The sequence below is a fragment of the Pholcus phalangioides genome, unplaced genomic scaffold (assembly GCF_987345545.1).
Source record: "Pholcus phalangioides strain wild (caught in Gottingen) unplaced genomic scaffold, Ppha-v1.0 ptg000009l_1, whole genome shotgun sequence".
Taxonomy (NCBI): Eukaryota; Metazoa; Arthropoda; class Arachnida; order Araneae; family Pholcidae; genus Pholcus; species Pholcus phalangioides.
This window is the reverse complement of record NW_028301602.1, coordinates 23,500,234-23,521,742: the sequence shown is the minus strand read 5'-3', so window position 1 is coordinate 23,521,742 and position 21,509 is coordinate 23,500,234. Positions and strand designations below refer to the sequence as shown.

The 21,509-nt window shown below is 37.3% G+C and overlaps 1 protein-coding gene across 1 annotated transcript in view; it reads left to right on the top strand.

Moving 5' to 3' along the window:
* LOC149082556 (glutamate receptor ionotropic, NMDA 2B-like) overlaps nt 1-20,774 on the top strand; it is a 226,025-nt gene extending 205,251 nt beyond the window's left edge. The window contains exons 14-16 of the mRNA XM_089235799.1: nt 3,031-3,266; nt 12,286-12,491; nt 14,971-20,774. Of these exons, the coding sequence (XP_089091925.1) occupies nt 3,031-3,266; nt 12,286-12,491; nt 14,971-15,157 (629 nt within the window). The 3' untranslated portion in view covers nt 15,158-20,774. The remainder of the gene's footprint in view (nt 1-3,030; nt 3,267-12,285; nt 12,492-14,970) is intronic.
* Nucleotides 20,775-21,509: the final 735 nt, after the last annotated feature.

Here is a 21,509-nt window from a genome sequence, read left to right as displayed (position 1 = left end):
TAACTATAATTTTTCAGTGGGTAAACACAAATGGCTTGATTTGGGTTCTATCTGACTCTAGGGTTTGCCGAAACGCAGTTGAACCTTTTACAATAATGTTCTTTGCCTCTTTTAAAACAAATCTGCCAGTTATTTATTACATAGTCCTGTATATATAGTCACAATATATAAAAAATCCAGCAGATTTGTATATATTGTGTGTCGAGTTGAATGCTTTTGAAATTAATGTGTTTATTATTAAGGGAATTTGTTTCTTGATTGATGAAGGATCTTGATCCATTAAGAAAAGAAAATCCAGTTTGATCGAAGATTTTCCAGACATCAAGAGAAAAGCCAGTTGTTTTCAACGTAGACATTATTCATAGCTTTACGTTTAAGTTCCAATAGACATATTTTTGTAATTCTAGCATTATTCATTAATAAGATACGAGGCTAAAACTTCAAGACAAATTTCAGCAAGACTCACACTTTAGGCAAGATTTTGGTTGCAAATTGTAAAAAAAAAGCATAAGGCTTTTAGATTTTATTGACCTTCGCTACGAGGACAAAAAAAAATAAAATAAAATAAGAAATACCGCATTATAGTGTTAAAACGGAGGAGGACAAAGCTTAAAGCTAAGAAAACTCTCACTAGGCTCCACTACGCAATGTAACTTAGGCGATGAATACCGTTGACCAGACGGTGACGCAAATCTAGGGCTACTTTTACTAAACGCGGGGTTAGGTGGGGGAATATAAATCTTGAAAGCCCCTCTTTTCACATAATATACTGTATGGTGTCCAATAGCTCTTATGAAATATTTAAAGTTTGAAAATAATAATGAACCGCATTCCCCCCCCCCCGTAATTGATGCGGTTCATATTTTGTTGTAAAACTTGTTCTTTGTTTATGTCAGCACCATCTGCTGCTAACATATATAAATAAATCCTGCAAGGGCATGCGTGACATTCTTCGGGCAAAAGCGAGAAATATTGGTAATAATATGATCACAAATATCCTCGCCTCGCTTATTTATGGCCTTCTATAAACAACTTTCAAGTAAATTAAATCGGTATATAAAATGAAAATGTAAACGTCAATTTTTGTAAAAAATATATATATATAATATATACTTTTAACAAAAATTGGGCATTATGTGATCTCATTCGCATTCAATTTTCGAATATCATGCGTAAAGGGCACTGTGATCAAAGTCCAGTCATATTGCTAAAGGGTGGTTTACGTACGGAATATTCACCGCCAACAGTTCGTCGCGAGTCGGTGAGTGAACGACCTGGTAATTGAGTTCGTGTGACAGAGGGAGCGACCGACCGAGTGAGTGATAGAATGAATGAATGAGCTACCCAGTGATTGATTGATTGGCTTGGTCAACAGGCCGGTTTCGCTTATTCGTACACTCGATCATTTATTCACGCGTCTATTCACTCATTTAATCGCTCATTCACTCACTCGTTCATTCACTGATGTCGGTAAATTCTCCCAGCGATGAATTTTCCTGGCGGGAATTTTCCTAGCGGTGAATTGTTGTCGGTGAATTTTCTGGACAAGAAAGGAAATTGATTACTTATTTATTTTACCTTTTAGCCAAACTCGATCCAGGCTCATGATTATTTTCAATTTCAGTCATTGCTCCAGGAAGGGCCGTAACTAGGGGGGGGGGGGCGGTTCAACTGGCCCGGGCGGCAGAATTTAGGAGGTGGCAGTTTTAAGTGGGAACATAGAACACATTACAAAATTAACACTTTTTAATGTTGTGGGGCGGCAAAATAATGCTTGTCCCGGGCGGCAAAAACCCTAGTTACGGCCCTGGCTCCAGGTAGGTAGCAGGACTATGTCGGAGGAAGCTTTATTTCGACTATATATATATATAATGAGGAGGTCGTTCTCAAGAGACCACCCCCTTCCCCCCTACATTGTCCAAAGAAGCAAAAATGTTTCTGATGATTTTAAGCCAAAAAAAGGCATAGAATTACCATCAGTTCCTCCGTCATTTTTGCGAAAACAAGCTTTGTAAGTTATTATCCTCAGACTTGAAACACAAATCGGGGAAAAAATTTAAAAAACAAAATTTAGAAAAATTTAAAAGTTCATCAAATGCATTGTAAGCGCTAAAAGCGACTTCAAACAAATACATAGCAGAGAAATAACATGCGTTCAAAAAGAAACACTGAATTTAAAACCAAATGTGTTGAAAAATTCAAAATTAAAACATTTCAAAAGCCAGAGTATAGCGCCCATGGCAATTGTATACACATAACTAGAAACAAAAATTAGAAAAGAACGAAAAAATACAATAAATGAAAAAATACAAAAGGATACAATAAATGGAACATGAGGAGGTCTCAAGGGGGAAACCCCCCACATTGTCCTAACATGCAAAAATGTTTCCGATGACACAACTTCCGAAGCTGGTTTTCGCAAAAATGTCGGGGGAACTGATGGTAATTCTATGCCTTCTTTTGGCTTATCATCAGAAACATTTTTGCGTCTTAGGATGGCTCGTCTGAAAGGCTCAGTATATTCCAATTGTAAAACTTCTTCCGGAACCGCATCCGCATTCGCTCCGTGTGAAAGGGGCCTAATATAATCAAATCAAAATAAAATGTGTTAAATTAAACCAATCACGTGTATAAAATTAGTAATAAATCAATAAAAATCGGCAATAAATCAATTAATAAATTTCGTGTTTATTGTCGGAACAGATACACTTCTTGATAATATACTAATATCAAGTCAGTGAACTTTTTTTGCACAAGTTAGCACTTGTGCGCAACATTTTAAGGGGATGGGGAGAACCGATGGCGTAGCACATCAGCCCAAAGTGTCTTATTGACCCAGGTTACCACGACTTTGCTTATTGGATACGCACCATAATGTTACTCTATTTATTCTACTATTATCTGGTAATATTAGAATAAGTATTATTTGCTTATATTATGCTTCTAATTAGCTAATTTTTTGCTTCTAATTAGCTAATTTTTTGCTTCTAATTAGCTAATTTTTTTGCTTCTAATTAATGTTGTCGACAGGTGACCTGGAGCGGCTGCAACGTTTCTGGTTACAAGGAGCGTGCAAACCTACACGCAGCAAAAGGAACGTAAGCAAGCCTCTAGACGAGAACCAGTTTATGAGCGCTTTCCTGCTGCTCGGATGCGGCATCTTGTTCACAATATTGGTTCTCTTCCTTGAACACATCTATTTCCGCTACATGCGGAAGCACCTCGCCAAAACGGACACCGGGGGATGCTTCACCCTCGTCAGCCTGGTAAGCAATTAACGATTAATCAATTAATCAATCACCTCCCACGCGTTCGTCTTTTCCGTTCAGCCACTTCTAGAGGTTGCACCAAAGTGTCACCGTTTTCCGTGATCTGACGATAAAACTAATTCCATTAATGATTGAGTACATTTGCCATTGGTTTCTAATCAACAATTCTTTTATGAAAAGTATTGTTATTGCAACAATTTTGTTAATTGTCCTCTCTACTTATATTATCACCCGAGGACATTCGAAGGCATCTTAACCTGGGAAGCTCAATCCCTGTCTGAAATAAACCTATCCACTTCTTCATAAGTAGATTGCTCGTGCAGACGTGTTTTTTAAGGGCTTCGAACTTTAAAACTTTTCAACTTTTATGAAGCAAAGCAGAAATCACTAGATCCCCATTGGAAATCCCAAATATTTTTTAATGGAGTAGGCCTACTTCCGTTTTTTTGCAGGTGCAAACTGCGGGATGTAGGGAAAAAGAGTTCAATATTGAAAACAACTTTAAAAAAGTTACAGTAACGTCCGTTATAACGACAGTTCACAGTCAGAGAGAAAAATTGTCGATTGTCCATTGTTATAATGGAGTTCCCTTTATAAACGAATTTCAGTTTTTTGAACTGTAGAAACATATACATCGGTAGAGAAACAAACCAGATAGATTTACCTTTTATTTTGAACTATTTTTGCTAAAATATGCATCTATCTAGAGTCAACTGCTTACGCATACTCAATGTTGATTGCATAACAAGATTTCGCATTTTGTAGAATGAGGCAGTTTCTGTAACTGGAGTATTCATTGCAATATCAAAATGTCCAATAACATTCAAGGTAGAAAAAAATGATTAGGACCTGTTTAACATGTGTCTAGTTTTGGAAGATTATACGAAAGGATGAGGGGGAGGATTTTCCAAGAAAAATAATAAAGCTGTCAAAATCAGAGGTCGTGTCTCACCTGCCCAACCAACACACCTACAGATAAAATGTGTTTTTCCACCTCCTACTGGTAGGGGAACCCGGGGCAGAATGAAGTTCGACGTTTTTCGGTGGCAAGGGGGTGCTACCAGTGAGTTGAAATAAGTAGATCTAGACCAACATATTACTGCGCAACTACGGCAGCCATGTTAGTTTGGCTTTCTTGAGCATTGGTGAGTGAGGTTTCCGTTGTGTGATTTATTGCTCCTGTATTGTAACTTCTGGTGCTTTTGTAACCAAGGTAAGGTACACATACTTTCTTACATTATAACTATAGTTAGTACATGCTGGAAGTACGTTTAATTGTCGTTTTAATTTAGTTTCGTGCAGTTATACGTTTGTTTACGTATCTTCCTCGAGTGACCTTACCACCCTAACCTGCATTGTGTTCCTGGAGCGTACCCATTCCGCCAAACTGTAACCTGTCTGTATGTCGGCAAGTTGAATTTACATGCTCCCGATGCTCATTTTACCTCGAAAGAAGAAGCAGAAAGAATTTGAGTTATGATCGCCACCAGGAGGTTGGGCTGAAGCGTAAAGCACTGGATGGATGATTGCTAAGTTATTTCTTGTATGGTTTCGAAAATTTGTGGAATTTTCTAAGGCATCAAAAGACTTTTCCGGTTCTTCTTATATTAGATGTCCACTCAACGCATACCAAGAACCTTGAGGTTGTAGACCACTCGAGGAAGACTACCACCACATTGATCTCACCACAGACTTCAGCCACATGGTGTTTCTTTTATGAAGCCTTTAAGTCTTCATTACAGCGATGAGCTTCAAAAATGGCTACGAAACAACACAGGGGAAGTCGTAACTCTCTTTCGAATTTCAACGCTCTTTGGATCAGCTTTTATCCAAAGCGCAACAATGAAAACTGCTATTAATGGTTTCCAAGCTCCAGGACTATGGACAACTGACCTATCCATATTCACCAAAGCCGATTTTCTCCCAGTAGACACAACTGACATCGAACTTGGCAGGCCTTCAAGTGAAGAGGTGATCATAGCTGGAACTGAATAATTGGAATTGCCTTCCGCCTCGCACACCAGTTAGAAAAGACATTCCTAAAGACACTCTAATGATGACACGTCAGCTAACAAGGTCCGATTTAATAAGGCTAGTTGTATCACTCCTGGGTGCTCTTGGATGGCAACTGACAACAAGGCCGCTTCATTTCATGTTTCACCGGAAATTCTAATGTCAATTCCAAAAGTTAAAGAAAGAGCAGAAAGGACGAATCGGAAGATCGCTGTCTTAACAGATTCCCCATGCAGGTTTTAGAATCCGCTATTAAGGAAAAAGAGGGAAAAACTTTTCCAAACAACACACACACACAAAAGAAAGGGCAAGGGTAAAACTATTTAAGAAAGACAATAAAATTAGGAATTGACAAATCAAAGAAAATTTCCTGAAGACAGGAAAAAATAATGGAAAAAACCCAAAAAACTAACGAGAGTGATTCTGAGGATTGTCCTGACTGTGAATGTTTATATTGCGGTAAATTTTACTCAAAAGTCAGTTGAAGGTTGGGTCACTTGTTCCATGTGCAAAAAAAATGGGCACACAATTCCTGTGTGGAAATAGACAGCGAAGATGATAAAGCTGTCCTAGTGTGTGCATTCTGTGAATAGACTTAAGAAACGGACACAATCAATGAAAACTGTAGTTAAACCTTTCTAGTCACTTAAAACTAAATAAATATAGAGCAAACTTAATTTTCCTGCATTTCCACTAATTTTTATAATTACTTGTCCTTACCAACCCGTTCTGCCCCGGGTACGGGGCAAATGACATAATTTTTTGTTTTTGAAAAAAATATATTGTTGTTTTGTTTTCTTACAATATCATTGTATTTTTGTGATTATTAAATTGTAAATTTTATTGTAAATTCATAGAAACATTTGCAGCTCTCTTAACTAACCCAACTGTATTTTTAAAGCATATTTTCAACTTGGCACCCCGTTCTACCCCGGGTTCTCCTATATAGGTAATAAGAAGATAAGATACAAAATGTGGTCTTACTTATGGGGAGGTACTGACATCCCCGTTTATAATCACGTATGAATAGGGTGAGGATATTAAAAAAATGTCACTCTTTCCGGCAAGTTTTATGTATAATTTTTAAAGATAGGGGAAGGAAAACATGCTTTTTGAGAATTTCCGTTGTCGTTATAGCGAATGTGTTCTGATTTTCATTCACAAATAACTTGCTATAAGCGAATATTTTGGTATCTTTAACACTAGCTCTTTGCCTATCACTTGTGAATTACTCGTAATAGCGAGATTCACGTTGTGTGACGTACTCGTTACAACGGACTTTTATCTGGACCCTTATCTGGGCCAGCCAATGTTGTAATAACAGGCTTGTCATGATAGATATCTCTTCTATTATGATGCATAAAGTGTTAAACAGAGGCCTTTAAAAATAAGTGGGGCTCGCTGTTCTAATTCAAAAGAAACTTTATCCTTAAAATGTTTAACAGCCACCGTTGCTTCTCCGCTGAGCAAACACACTTAAGTAACATGAAAATTTAGACATTTGCCATCATTTTCACTCAAAATATTGAAGACAGATGGCAACATCAGTATAGTTCTTTTTTTTTTCGGTAGTAAATTGTCATACGGCACTATGGCCAGTGTTGGTGAGCGGTGCAGAGCAGTGAAAAACGAAACAATAATAATTCTTACAACATAAATACGGTACTTGACAGCCACGCATAAACACACACAAGCAACACATTCCGGTATGTAACCAATGTTAGAAATTCCTTAGAGTAATGTTTATGAGGTGCATAAGTTGCGGTTAAGAAGAAAAAAAAAAGGAACGTCTGTGGTTGTGGATTCCACTCCACCCTAATGTGCCTCGGTACAATCTTCGGGGCATTGCTTCCACGAAGGAATCACGCTTTTTAATTGTTTCTTTTCACATCCCTTCGAATTACGATGTTGGGATAAAACATCTCCGGAAATTTTCAAAGAGATGTAAAGTCAAGAATGTTGCTATTGCATGCGTAAACATCTCGTGCCACCCTCCTTCTTGTCATGGTCATTTGTTTGTGTGACTACACTACTAAACCTGTGGTAGAAAAATTTTAGTTACGGCCTTGTTGCCTCACAACGTGGTATAGAAAGTTTAATGGGACCGAAGAAAAATCCACGAACAAAGCGAGAAAACGTACCATGTAAAAAGCAAAATCGGCGCTCTCCTCTGTTTTAACTCCAGTAGATAGAGTACATTGTAATCATATTATAACAACTTTTAACTTTTGAGAGAAAAATATTTCATTACCTGAAATAATAAAATTTCTGAAATGAAATAGAAATGCATGAAATAAATGTGATATACATGGTTTGCACAAATGGATTTCGTGATTTTGAAACTTTGCATTTTCAAAATTATGTAAGGGTGTCCTGTAAGTGCTAGAACGGCCTTCATCTTTGTAGGGTTCGTTTTCAATGAATAATTGCCACACACAATCATAAGCACTCTCTGCCACTTTTATATATAATATTTGGTTTAATCATGCTTTATCACAATAAACGTTATACTATTAACACGTCCTCCTCGCTTACAGCGAGCCTTTGAAATTACCTCCTGAGTCCACAGGAGCCACTCTCTAACTAACCGAAAACACACCAAGCTTCTTTTCTCTTCGTCGAGGGCCTTTCTCCCCCACCCACGCTTTCTACTCCCATCATGCTCCTTCCCAATGGGGAAAACCTTACATTACCCCCTTCCTAAGCGTGAAATATGCATAACATATTTTACAAGACAATCTGATTACATGCATTGATACTGATAATAGAAACTAGGATATGATCAAATAACACGATACTGATAGCAATAAATATTTACATAATTTGCAATAAAACGCAAGTAACCATTAATGTTCATTATTTCAGTTCACACAATTCATTCTGTTCGTAAACGTGATATCACGTCTGCGCTTACGTTGTCTGTCCCCGGAGTGTCCGCTTCCAGGTGTTGTGATGATGGTCGGACAGTATGAGTTTTTGTTCTGCCCCTACTGATGGAGTAATTGAAGCTCTGTCTGAGACTTCGTTCTTTCCTCTCAACTGGCAAGCCTCACATGCACACACAAAATTCCTTCGTATCCTTGACAATCCCCTCCCAATAAAATGAGTACTAGATTCTGTCATTTGTTTCTTAGCGCTCTTGTAATGTCCCTCAAAAGGAGTTTCACGGGCCCTTCGCAAAAAAACTTTTTTTTTTCCTTTGGTAAAACCAACCCCCAACCCCTTTGTTGAAGGGCGCAGCCCGCCGTATCCTCACTTACCCTTCGCTGCTGACTCCCATTCAGCAACCAGTGGGTCGCTTCTTCGAAATTCTTCTCGTGGGTTGAGGGTGTGCTCTGTTTATGTTTTTTCCTCTCATCCACTCCATCTCTCCCACCCTGCTTTGCCGGCATTTCGTTGTTCGTTATATGCTTCTTGTTCACAGCTGCGATCTTTTGGACCTTCACTTCCCCTTTGAGTAAGTTGATAATTTGTGGATGTAATATGGCCTCCTCACTTATGTGGGGTGTAATAGCGCACAAAATAGCTCTGTGGTGGACTACACTTGTTTTGTCCGTTCTGGGAATGGCCAGATTGATGTGTCTCAAACCTGCCAAAACAGGCTTTCCGAATGCAGGTTTCAAATATGTCTTTGCTTTAGACTCTGTCTTGTAGCGGGGGACCAAATCTTCTCTTAAGACAGAAATTTGGCAACCTGAATCAATCAATGCATTCACAATTTTTCCCTCAATGCTAACTTTCATTCTCTTCAATGCGGTGATAGATTGGATATATCCGGAATCCTGTCTGATATCGTCACTGATACCGATTCCCGTTACTGAAAACGCTTCTGTATCTTGTGGTACACTTTCCGTTTCTATCTGGTTGACTCTAGTATCCAAATTACCTGCTCTTCTATTACTCATGCTGACTCTGTTCTTATTTTCAGGACAGTTTCTTTTTACATGGAATCTTGACGAACAAATGAAACAACCTTCCCCTCGAAGTGGCTTCTGATCAGAATATTTCTTTCCATGGTCATGCTCACGAAAATATCTATTCTGTTGGTTATCATAACATCCTATGTCAGAAAAATTTTCTGAATGTGAACCGCTATTATTTGTCGCACTCGTGTAATTATCTACTTCTTTCGCGAGTTTGACTGCATCTAACCAACCGTCTGTTTCTTTCAACTGTATATAGGTTCTGATGTTTGGGGACAGGCTTTCCTTAATTTTATCAACGATGACCAATTGTTTCAAATCCTCAAATGTGCTAACTTCCCTCGACTTGAGGTATAAATCTACAGCTGTTTCCACCCTGACCGCATATTGACTACACGTTTCCTTCGTTTTCCTTTTCATTGTATCTAGATTCTTTTTATGCTCAATGGGAGTGATTTGAAAGTCCTTCAAAATCATCTCTTTGATTCTGTTGTAATCATCAAAATCGGGTTCTGCCTGCCTCATACTTATGCATCCAGCCTTCCCCTTCAAAATGCATAGTATAATTTTCCCATGGTATTCCTCCGGGACCTCATACAACTTGAATATAGTCTCTGCTTGATGAAAGAAAAAAGGCCAATCCTCTATGTTTTCCGTCACCTCTGGTATTACACCTTTCATTAAATTCAAATACCCAATAAAATCATTATTTCCACGTGTTCCACGTCTTTCATTATGTTTTATTCTCTCTACCTCTAATTCGTGGTTTCTTGCTTCTCGCTCTGTTCTTTCATCGATAATACTATTTAGTAATTCTTTCACAAATTCTGGTTCATAATGAGGGCTTTTCATGATTAGCTCTTTCAAATCCACAACCTTTGCGGCTTTGGGGACTTCCACCCGTAACTCATCTGCTAAAATCAGCAGGTCCTCTTTTCGTCCCCTGGCAAAGATGGCCATTTTTTGTATTTTTTCTTTTCTTAAATCAGTATCTAATGAAATTACTGTACGAAAATAGTTCGGTTTCGCCTAACAAACAAAAAAAATGTGACCGCTCACCTCAGTATAGGCGAAAGTCTTGATGCTCGTTCGTTTCTGCCGATGGTCGAACTTTCACATAAATATTCCGATGTCCTGAGACACTGGTGACCACCCAATGTGTGATCAGCCACGCCAAGTGATCAGTCCTGATCCTTCTATTTTGTCAACCGCTTAACGATGATTTATTCCTGCGATCACCTTCGCACAAAATAGTCAGTTTCCATTCAGTATAGTTCTACTGACCGCACTGCTGACACCACTATGTAGGGTTCGTTTTCAATGAATAATTGCCACACACAATCATAAGCACTCTCTGCCACTTTTATATATAATATTTGGTTTAATCATGCTTTATCACAATAAACGTTATACTATTAACACGTCCTCCTCGCTTACAGCGAGCCTTTGAAATTACCTCCTGAGTCCACAGGAGCCACTCTCTAACTAACCGAAAACACACCAAGCTTCCTTTCTCTTCGTCGAGGGCGTTTCTCCCCCACCCACGCTTTCTACTCCCATCATGCTCCTTCCCAATGGGGAAAACCTTACAATCTTATCATCCGTCTATCGTAGAAGTATGATTTCAATTTAAAGAAATGCTCAACAAGCATTCAAAAAATTTCTGTACCAGTTTTGAGAATTGAGATGTAGTGTGTGACAAAATGAAAAATTTAAGTTTTTATACGCCCTCCCCCCGTGCACTAACTTTCAATTAGGAAGTTGTTGCCAACAAGAAAAAACTCCCTGTATTTACGTGCAATATTCACAGAGATATTCAAATTCGAAAAACGGAGGAAAAATTATGGAAAGAACAGCGTTAAATGTGGGTAAAACGGTTTTTCTGCATTTAACGCTGTTCTTTTCCAAATTTTCTCCATTTTTTTTTAATTTGAATATGTCTAAATATTGCACTTGGAAACAAGGGATTTTTTTTTCGTTGGCATCAGAAGAAACAGGGCAGAAACTTTTCGATCGGAACTTAAAGCACAGGGCAGCCGTATAACAATTTAGACTTTTATTTTGTTACACACTGCATCTTCATTCTCAAAACTGCTACAGGGAAATTTTTAAATGCCTTTTGAGTATTTTTTAAGCTGAAATCATACCGCTACGATGGACGGTTGATGAGATAAAGACCATGCTAGTACTTACAGGACGCCCTGTATAACCTGTGAAGAATAGAAATAAAGAAAAACATTCACCCTTTTTCTTCAACATCACTCAATTAGATGGCAGCACTTCCGTAGAACACAGTAACTGATTGTGTTTTCCTGTTACGAATTTCTAAATGCACACTGCACCGAAGTTGCGGAGAAATGAACCTTTGCACATTCTAATATACAAAGTGTAGTGTTTGTGAAAAAAAATCATGTCTAATTCGGTTTAAGTATTTTGTTATACTCTTTTTTTATTTCCTCGTTTTAAATTTAATTATAGAATTCATAAGAAATAGCTATTTCCTAAGAAAAAAATTATACAAGTTTAAAACGAGTCCGAGAAACTGTGGAATTATATATTTTGGGGGGAAAATAGCTTATTATGCAGATGAATCAGTTCAATTTATGGCTCTTTAAAGGATTCATAACTAACAGTCTTTTGGTTAAATCGGCTTCCAATTCGATCCGGTTTAAACGCGTCTCTTCCGTGATCTGAGAGCATAAATCCGGGGCCGAGGAGAAGTCACGGAATGTTCTCGAGAACGCATATCATAATCAACGCGCAGCTGCGGAGAAAATTCAAATTCCTCGAAGTCACGAAAGCTTTCTCTCGCATAATCCATTTCCTCTCGAGATGTGTTAAGCTACGAACTTTCAGCGATGGGGAAATTCTGGAACAATTTCACTCACTAATGTTTGGGAAATTATGACCCCCCTTAGCAAATATATGAATTTCTAATTCTGGATTTGCAGTTAATTTTCCCAACTGACTTTGACTCGGGCAGTAGTCGGTATTGATGACACGAATAATTAATTAGATAACTCTTAATGATGTATGATCAGTACTGAATCCTTGTCATTTTGTTGTATTTGATTTCTCAGAGTATGGGGAAATCCCTGAGCTTCCGAGGCGCTGTATTCGAAGCGACGGATCTAATAAAGCATCACAGATGCAAGGATCCCGTATGCGATACGGCACTATGGAAGACTAAGCATGAGCTGGACGTGGCCAAGCTCAAGATTCAGCAGCTCGAAGCTGAAATCAGAGGAAGCGGAGGGATCGTCCTACCGGACAGGACGGAAAGGCGGTAAGTTATGATATTCCATTGTAACAATGTCTGTGATCATGATCATCCAAACACCACGTTTCAAATTAATGGCACACACGCACACAGCAAAAAATTGGTAACATGTGAGTCACTTTCATTGCGATGGAAGTTATTCCTTTATAAAGAATACTATGCACCAATTTTTTTAATGCTTGGGATCAGAAAAGGATGACAATCTTTCAAAAAAGCTGAGACCTATTCTGACATGGATTTTGGCCGTTGTGGAAAGGGCGACAATCCTGAAAGATGCTCAATAAGATTTATGTGAGGACTTTGACCAAGTAAGTTCTATCCCTGAACTCATATTCAAAGAAACCAACTGGGTACCAGACGAGTAGTATGAGCTGGTGCCCGGATCATGTTGAAATGTGCTTTCGCTGAATTGTTGTCACACACCAGAGCAAAGTTGACCATAGTAATCACAATATGACGATTTAATAAAAGTGGCATGAACGGGAATGAAATGGCCGGGCCTATACCAGGGGAGAGATCCACCATATCTCATTAGCGAGATAGGATGCTGGCAGTGGCGGATTAAAGTCAGTTGAGGCCCCGGGCGAAAAAGAAAATATTGGGCCCCTCAAATTAGAAAAAAAGTGTAAAGTTTGGGGTTTTTCGAGGTCCTTCAGATGTCGCGGGCGCGCGCCCGGTGATCCCGCCGTTAAATCCGCCTCTGCATGCTGGTGATCGGATGGTGTATAAAATAATGTCTATAGACCAATCCAATATTCTCCAACCTCTGATCTAGGACCGGTACAGGTCCACGAAACATATTGTTTAATTCATGTAGCGGCTACATAATTTAATGGCAGTTTAATCCTGATATGTATTTCTCTAATTAAAGTATTTCTTTGCCTGTCCTAAAAATAAAATAATAGTTATTTACAGTTTTATATGTACGTTAACAAAATAATGTTGCAAGAAAAGTCTTCGGTATATACATGTTAATCTGTAGAGCAGAGGCGCTCGACGTTTTGAGTCCCGAGCCAGATATGAGGTATTTTTGCTGCTCGAGAGTCAGAAATTTGTATGTAATTTTACGTGACATTCCAGTCATTTTCGTCTTCCCAACATTTTCTTAAAATGTCCCATTTCTTCCCTTGTTTTCAACGAGACTTACTTGAAGTTTTGAAAACAAGAATGAAGTTTATTTTCTTGAATAATAAATTAATGCCTTTGACAATTTTTTCGACTGTATTAGTAGGTAATTTTATTTGAATTTGACAATATGTTTTTGGTTGCAATGAACAATTTTACTTGCTTCTGACAATTTTTTTGGCTCTAATCAGCAACTTTACTTACCTATGGCACTTTATTTATTTTTTATTTTTTGCTGTAACTAGGTGATTTTACTTGCATGTAACAATTGTTTCTACGGTAATTGGAAAGGGCGCGGTAGCCCCCGTAGATAAGATACTCTCTTAACGTACCAAAGGGTGTTTAGGGGTGTCACGAGTTCGATACCCGGTTCGTCCTTGGCAGAAACTTTCCTGATGCAGGTTGTACAACAGAATCGGCGACATGACCACAGAAAAAGATTGCTACTGCAGGGAATCCCACATCGATGTTTTAGCTTACCAACATCTCGGTGACGAAAAAAACAAATTGTACGCCCCCGTCTAGTTAGCCCTCGTGTGCAGAAAATGACCGTGGTGAGACGAAAATGATCAAATGATAATTGAAAACTTTACTTGAACTTGACAATTTTTTGCTATAATTGGTGGTAACCCGTATGGAATTTTTATGAAGGAAATATGGTCAACCCAGGCGTTTATCGTGCTGTGCGTATGTGCATTGATACTTTTCTATCAGAACATTTTTCGCCTACCGGATAAAACTTTTGGCGGAACGGAGGTTGTACATCCCTGCTTCAGAGTGTTAACTAATACAATGGGTAGTTGTGCGTGTGTGTGTGTAATATTCATTCTAGTACTACATAGTTGCCCATTTCAAAAAGGCAACTCAAAATTCCATGTTTTGAGAAACCTGCAAGATTCGCTTTGTATGGAACTGAATGGGAATCACACACACAAACTCAGATTTAATAACGGGAGGAAGCATATAAGTACAGATTAGAGTTGTTGCTGTTTTGCCGTATGTAGAGATAATTTCAACCATTCTCATGGCATGCTTAACTCAAAAATACAATTTTCTGAGTTGTCGCTCCTTTGAACGGGGCCGTCGATGTAGTCCTCTGCCCAGGTATGCTGACTCCATCATGGATGGCTCCTGTATCTAATGAGAAACTCGTGCTTCAAATAGATTCATAATTTCTCCATTGTGTTCATCAACATTAAATCTGGCCTATTATACGCTCACGAACTCAAAAATGCCAGCTCGCTGCAATTTATTATCGGCCGAGTCCTGTAGCAGTCAAAATTGAAGCACTTGATCGTTTCTATTTCACAAAAAAAAAGAATTTTCATATCACTCGTGTAATGACTCATGATTGTTGCAGGTCTTGGCCGACCGATCCGCTACAGAAGAGAGACCTGACTAAAGACTACTATTCCAGCAACGAACCGAGGCGACTGACTTCACCACCAGTATTCGGCAAGACCCATCCGTTGCACCCGTACGGCCCTCTGTACGCACTTCCAGTGAAGAGAGTGTCTCAGATTGCTGAGATCGAAACGGTGTTATGATCAATCAGATGATCAAAATTTCGAGACATCAGTAATCCGAGATGCTCTTTGAAAGAAAATATATAGAGGGGGCTTGAAAAACTCTCACAATGTCGGATTCTGATGTATGCAGGATCTCACACAATGTTATTTTATGATTAATATAATTCATTGTTTTATACGGTAGAGTTTGTCCATTTACTACACACTTTTGTTTTAGTTAATACTCTATATTCAACAAACATTTCCGAAATAAAACATATTTTATGACGATACATTTAACTAATTTTTCTTCGTACATTAGACATTAAAAACACTTGAAAATAGTCCCAAAAGAATAATGAAACAAGCATTAATAATAAAATTAAATAAAAGCAAATTAAATTTAACAATAAAGGTGTAATTTTATGATATTGTAAAATATATTTTATGAGTGTATACTATTTTTTATTTTGTTGTGTAGGGGGAAATGGATGTCTATATTTCTTATCCAAGGCCAACATTATACTATAAAAGTTTTGAAAAAGCGTATCGGTTACATTCGAGCGCATGTAACCAATAGGCTTATTGGTTGTTATTTTCTTTGAAGAACTTTTATCAAACTTTTATAGTGTAGTCCCGGCTTTAGAGTAACTCGCACTGATATACTGTACGATGTAATGTGACAGAAAACTGCCATGAATAATTCGGTGTTCAATGAATTTGAGTTCGAAGGTATGGATTCCTTTCCTTGGGAGACGTAATGAAATAATCTCATTTTTTGCGGTACCTCTATACATCTTAAACCAGCTAATGTAGACAAAAGTTCATGTTAAATTAATTTTCCTAGGATTTTGTGAAACAAACGCCAAAACTTAAGAAACACTATTAGTAATTCAACAGTTTAAAACCAATTTATTAAATTGATATTAATTTAAAATACTGATTTTTTCTATTAATAGCTATTTAAACTGAATTTATCGGAGAACAAGCTTTGAAAACCCAAATATTGAATGTTTTTCTACGCAAAACTGAACAAACGGTTGCCAGATTTCCAATACTAAAATACAAGTTACATTTTCCATAGAGTTATGAACTTGCAGTATAGATGGCTGCACAAATCAATACGCATAATCACGTGAACTATGAAAATCCAATAATATTTACTTAAAATCCAATATAACAATTATCCAATATAATCCTCCTTTTTGGTATCATTTCAAGCTTCCTTCTACGTTTTAGAAAATTTGTCCTTTTGTCCTGTTTTTCAGATTTCCAGTATCAATCTCTTATCTTTTCTTCACTCCGAAACGTACAGTATATCTCTTCATTGGCATGGTGTTTGCCTGTGTGTCCCTCCACACTCACATTTTTACACACTTTGACCACCGCCCTCTAAATTCCCAGACGAATCAAATCTGTCTCCAAACCGGTCAGATGCTATTCTAACCATGGTTCAGTTTGCCCCAGGAACACGTAAAATACAATCGAAAACACTCTGGAAGAAGAAAACCCCCAATATCCATTTTGAGAATGCCATTATTTGCTCATCAACAGAAGATGCTGTGCACTGAAGTAGGAGGTCTACCTATTCCATTCAGAATAAAGAAAGTAGGATGCAAACACCTCCATAGGCTATTCCTCTGGCAAAGAGAAAAAAAAATCCGAAAATATTAAAAAAAATTCTGATGGTATAGAAAGAAATCCTCCTCCTTGCTCCAGGCGAAGTAATAAAACTGACCAAAAGGTGGGCACAATTCATTAAAAGTGAGGGGGAGAGATCGTAATTGTTTTTCCTTCTTTTCTCCAACTCATAATGTCTGTGCTAGGCATATGTCAAAATGTCGAGGCGTTTCAAGTCAAAGACTATTGTATAGCTTTTTGGCCGTCATCATCCTATTCCTCATTTCCACCTGGTCTGAAATGCAGAAGGGAAAAAAATTAACCAATGGACGGTAACATTAAAGAAGGTTAACAACTGCAGGAGCGAAGTATTAATTTTTGCAGATTATGACAGTTCTACAAACATCTACTATATCATTAATATCTGTCCCTTTCTTTGTTGACATCTTATCGGGTGAGTTCGAATAACTTTTTTTTATAACTACGCATAATAGCCAATGATTATGCATAATAACCGGGTATATCAAATTTCCGTAACATATACAGTATAGCGGTTCTGTTTTAGTTGAGGAAAAATTGTGAGGTGGTGGTGGTGGTTACTTTTTTTTGGAAGGAAAGTGATGTCATCTGTTGCGAAAATTGGGGAAAGCGACATTATCAAGCGTACGCGCCCTCCTGTCTCAGTTTTCCAAAACCTGGTAGCCCTAAATATAACAGTAGTCTAAAATTTCCCTTTCCTTTCTCTTCAATAGATGACGCCACTATAAGGTAGTTAAAAATTTCACTACACTTCTAGAACTACAATTTTTTTCTCTACTTACCTTCAATGTATATATGCGAAAGCCCGAAATGTGCCAGTTCCCGAACTGGGAGCGGTACCTACAGAGCCACCGATGGATGGAGAGCCTTCATTTCCCACCCAACTCTACTGGTTGGAAATTACCGTATGGCGATATATGACCGGAGTTGGTGTGCGGTGAAGTAGTTCTCGAACTGGCCGACCAGTTCACCAGGCCAATGCCTGAATTTCTGTGTAATTTCGGACATTGTCCGAAAGTGTGCATGCATGCATGCGTGCGCATGTGTGTGTGCGTGGCCATAAATATAAAAAAAAAAACGACAACTTGTCGATGACGACGCATCGTGCTTTTTCTTTAGCAGGGATTTCCAGCCACTTAGCGAACTGGCTGGCCAAAGACCCAAAATTGGTCAATGGCTGGATAAACTGGCATACATAAATATAGGCTTTGACCGTGTAATATATATAGATACATATTTTTGCGAATGAATTAACGAAACAAAAGTTTTTGAGCCTATTTCGCTGTTGGAGAACACCTCTTAGCTTTTTTTAATAACACACATTAAGAACATATTCCCCTGAAAAACTGAAATATAGAGTATCGGAAAACCTTTGAGGTATTTGTTCGGAAAACAGGGCAATCACGCAATTATGGAACTTCTGGCAACCCTAATCATGCATGATATCTTAAGCCTGGTTTTTCTAGGAACAGGTTTCTACAGCATTTGCACCGTGAAAACACTGATTGGACAAAAAAACTTGAATTTCAGGTTTTTAACCAATCAGCATTGTCACGCTGCACACGGCGCAGAAATTCTACTGCTAGGAAAACCCGGCTTTACAGGCGAAATAATTGATAATTACCATCAAGGTTTTTTTATTTAATTAGCTCAAGAAATCATAAAACAAATCTTGATAATTGAATATTTCTGTCTGCATTGCTTCTCATGCTCTACATGAGAGTTGTACCAGAAAATTAAAATATCAAAACTGGTTAATAGGATACACACATTCTATGAATGTATTGCGATAGAAATACTAGAATAATATTAAAGGCCATGTTTACCACCATCCGATTTTAACAAAGCTATTTACCAGTGAATAATTATCCCTTTTGTTATGAATATCTTCCAGCAAATATTCATACCATGTATGATTATCAACGTCTGTACATACTTGAATAACTCTAGATAAGTATTTTATTTATACACAATATTTATTTATTTGATTTCACACTTAGATTAGTCAGAGATCATGAAACATTACATCATCCATTCTTTTGAACTTGACAAATGCATTATTTTGAATAGAATTTTCTTAGTTCAGAATGTACTCAAATCCATACATGATATTTTAAATTCTACGAGTGCTTATTATATATGCGTAGATTAATTTGTTTTTACACAGTTCGATGTTTCGCTATACAGAACTGTTGGGCAATACGGTTATACTACATTGGAAAAACATTCGCTTTGTGCATGAAATACGCAGTACACGGACTGAAATGTACGAAATCAGTTCGATTTATCTGTAAAATAAAATAAAGAAAACGTTCTCCACAAAAGGTGCTTCATATACATTTTTGTAGAGAGTAGAGAAAACAATATTTTGTGACTTCAGTACGTACTTAAATGCTCGTGTATGTGATAATAGCTATTTTGGGAAATAAAAAAAAAAGACAAATGTGTGCGCCGCGTGCTTTTTATCGTTCGCTTGTCAGTATTGTGCGCAATTATAATGTAAGGTCGAAAAAAAGTAATAATACGTAATTTTTTTTCTCTTTTATTTTATTAATACATATAATGTAAATAACGGTGATATTTATGGGAAAAAAAAATTGCTCAGCCGTCGCTTTTGCATGGCATAACTCACTTGTTATTCCGTATATGTTCATGTATGCGTGTATGGATATCATTACACAATGTTATGGAAGTATTTTAGTGTACGTATACAGTATGATGTATTTTATTGCTTATTTTGAAGATTTTTTCGGGATAACGACAAAGGGTTAGCAAAGTGTTCACAGGAAAGCCGATGTTCATGCAGGTTATGAATTGAACTTATATGATACATTTTGACTCGTTGTTATTACAGTAAAAGTCCGATGTAACGAGTACGGCTTATGACGGGAATATCGCTATGTTGATAGATTTGCAAGAGATTTTCAAAGATACTAAAAACATTCGTTTATAGAGTGTACAAAATTAGAGAGCATTCGCTATAGCTTCAACAAATTTCTCGAAAACGGTATTTTTTCCTTTTCTATCTATTTAGAAATGTAAGAAAGGATGGATATTAGCATGACCATTTTTACCATCGCCCAAGCTCCTCTTGAACATTATTAGGAGGTATTTCTAGCAGGGGATAGACGCAGAAAAGTCACATTTTTAACCACACTCTTGCGATTCTTAGGTTTTCCCGATATACGTTCGAAGCATGTAACGACTTAATTAGACTTGCTTCATTTCCAGTGACTTATAATATTATGGTTATCTTTTACTTTGACCGTTTCCATATGGCTGGATAAATCCCGCTAAGAAACACCTTTTGATCAGCGGAAAGAGCTACAAAGCCATGGAATTCATAATTTGAATCGTGAAATTAGAAAATTTAAATTGCGGCCATTCGGCTTGGAGAAGACGAAATTCTATGCAAAAACGTGTAAGAGAGTAAACTGCTATGAACCCAAAAATTAATTTAGAGTCTGGGATTGTTGTTCAACCTCTGGTCCGCGGAAATCTTCTGCCAATTCATACACCCGCTAAGTAATTATAGATTTATTTGAATATAATACCTTTTTCCTCCATATTCATTTTTAATTGTATCTTTGCCCATCAGCATATCTGTAAACAATTTCCCTCATTCGTGTTTGGCCGACACTCAAATTATTTTTCTTATTATTATTTATATTTTTCTGGTCCGCAAATTATTTCTTCTATTTATCTTTTTTCTCGGCTCCAAATTATTTGGAAGAGTTGATCAACTTTGCCTAAGAAGTCACCAACGAATAAGGCAAATACACGAAAATACAAAAAGTCCTAATACATTTCAACACCAATGGGTGCCGTCTTCAGAGGAAAATTTAATCACTAGTCACGCTGACCGAGTTTCCCACTTGGGTTGAATACCAAATCATAACGCTCAATTTCTCAGCGGAAAAAGTTGTTTGAAGTGAACAGACGTACTTTTCCCGCTGAGCAATTGAGTGTTATGATTTGGTATTCAACCCAAGTGGGAAACTCGGTCAGCGTGACTAGCGGTTGAATTTTCCTCTGAAGACGGCACCCATTGGTGTATTAGGACTCGTGTATTTGCCTTATTCGTTGGTGACTTCTTAATATCCAAATTATTTCTCCAAATTATTATTTTTTTTTTTGCTCCTCCAATCGCTTGTCTTATTTTTTAGCCAGTCCGCAAACTTGTTTTCTAGTAATGGTATTTATTTGCTTTTTTCCTGATCAAGTTATTTCACGTCAACATTTATTAAATTTCATCTAATTATTTATTATATTTCTCTTATTTATTTGTTATTTTTCCTATTTACTAATTTTTGCTAGTCAACAAATTACTTTTCTTATTTATTCATTTTTTTTCTGCTACTATTTCTTCCATTTCCACGAAATTTTTCAACTACATTCTTTCATCGGTCCGCATTTGTAAAAGATTGAAGAACACTGATTTATACCAAAGACGATTACAATATACCTTAATCAGGAATTTTTAACAATTTATTACCTGACAGAGCAAATATTGGAATTCGCTTATATATAACTAGAAGCCATTATTACGATAATTTTTCATGTGATTTGTGAGCTCTCGTTATAACGGACTTTTACTGTATTATTTAAAATTTTGCCTATGTTGCAATGATTATTCAAACGATGGGATTGAGTTGGAATATCTTTTAGGTCATTCTTCCCTCTATTTTCTAGTAGAGAGAAGAGCCCTCCCCTCCCAGATTAAGATTTTTTT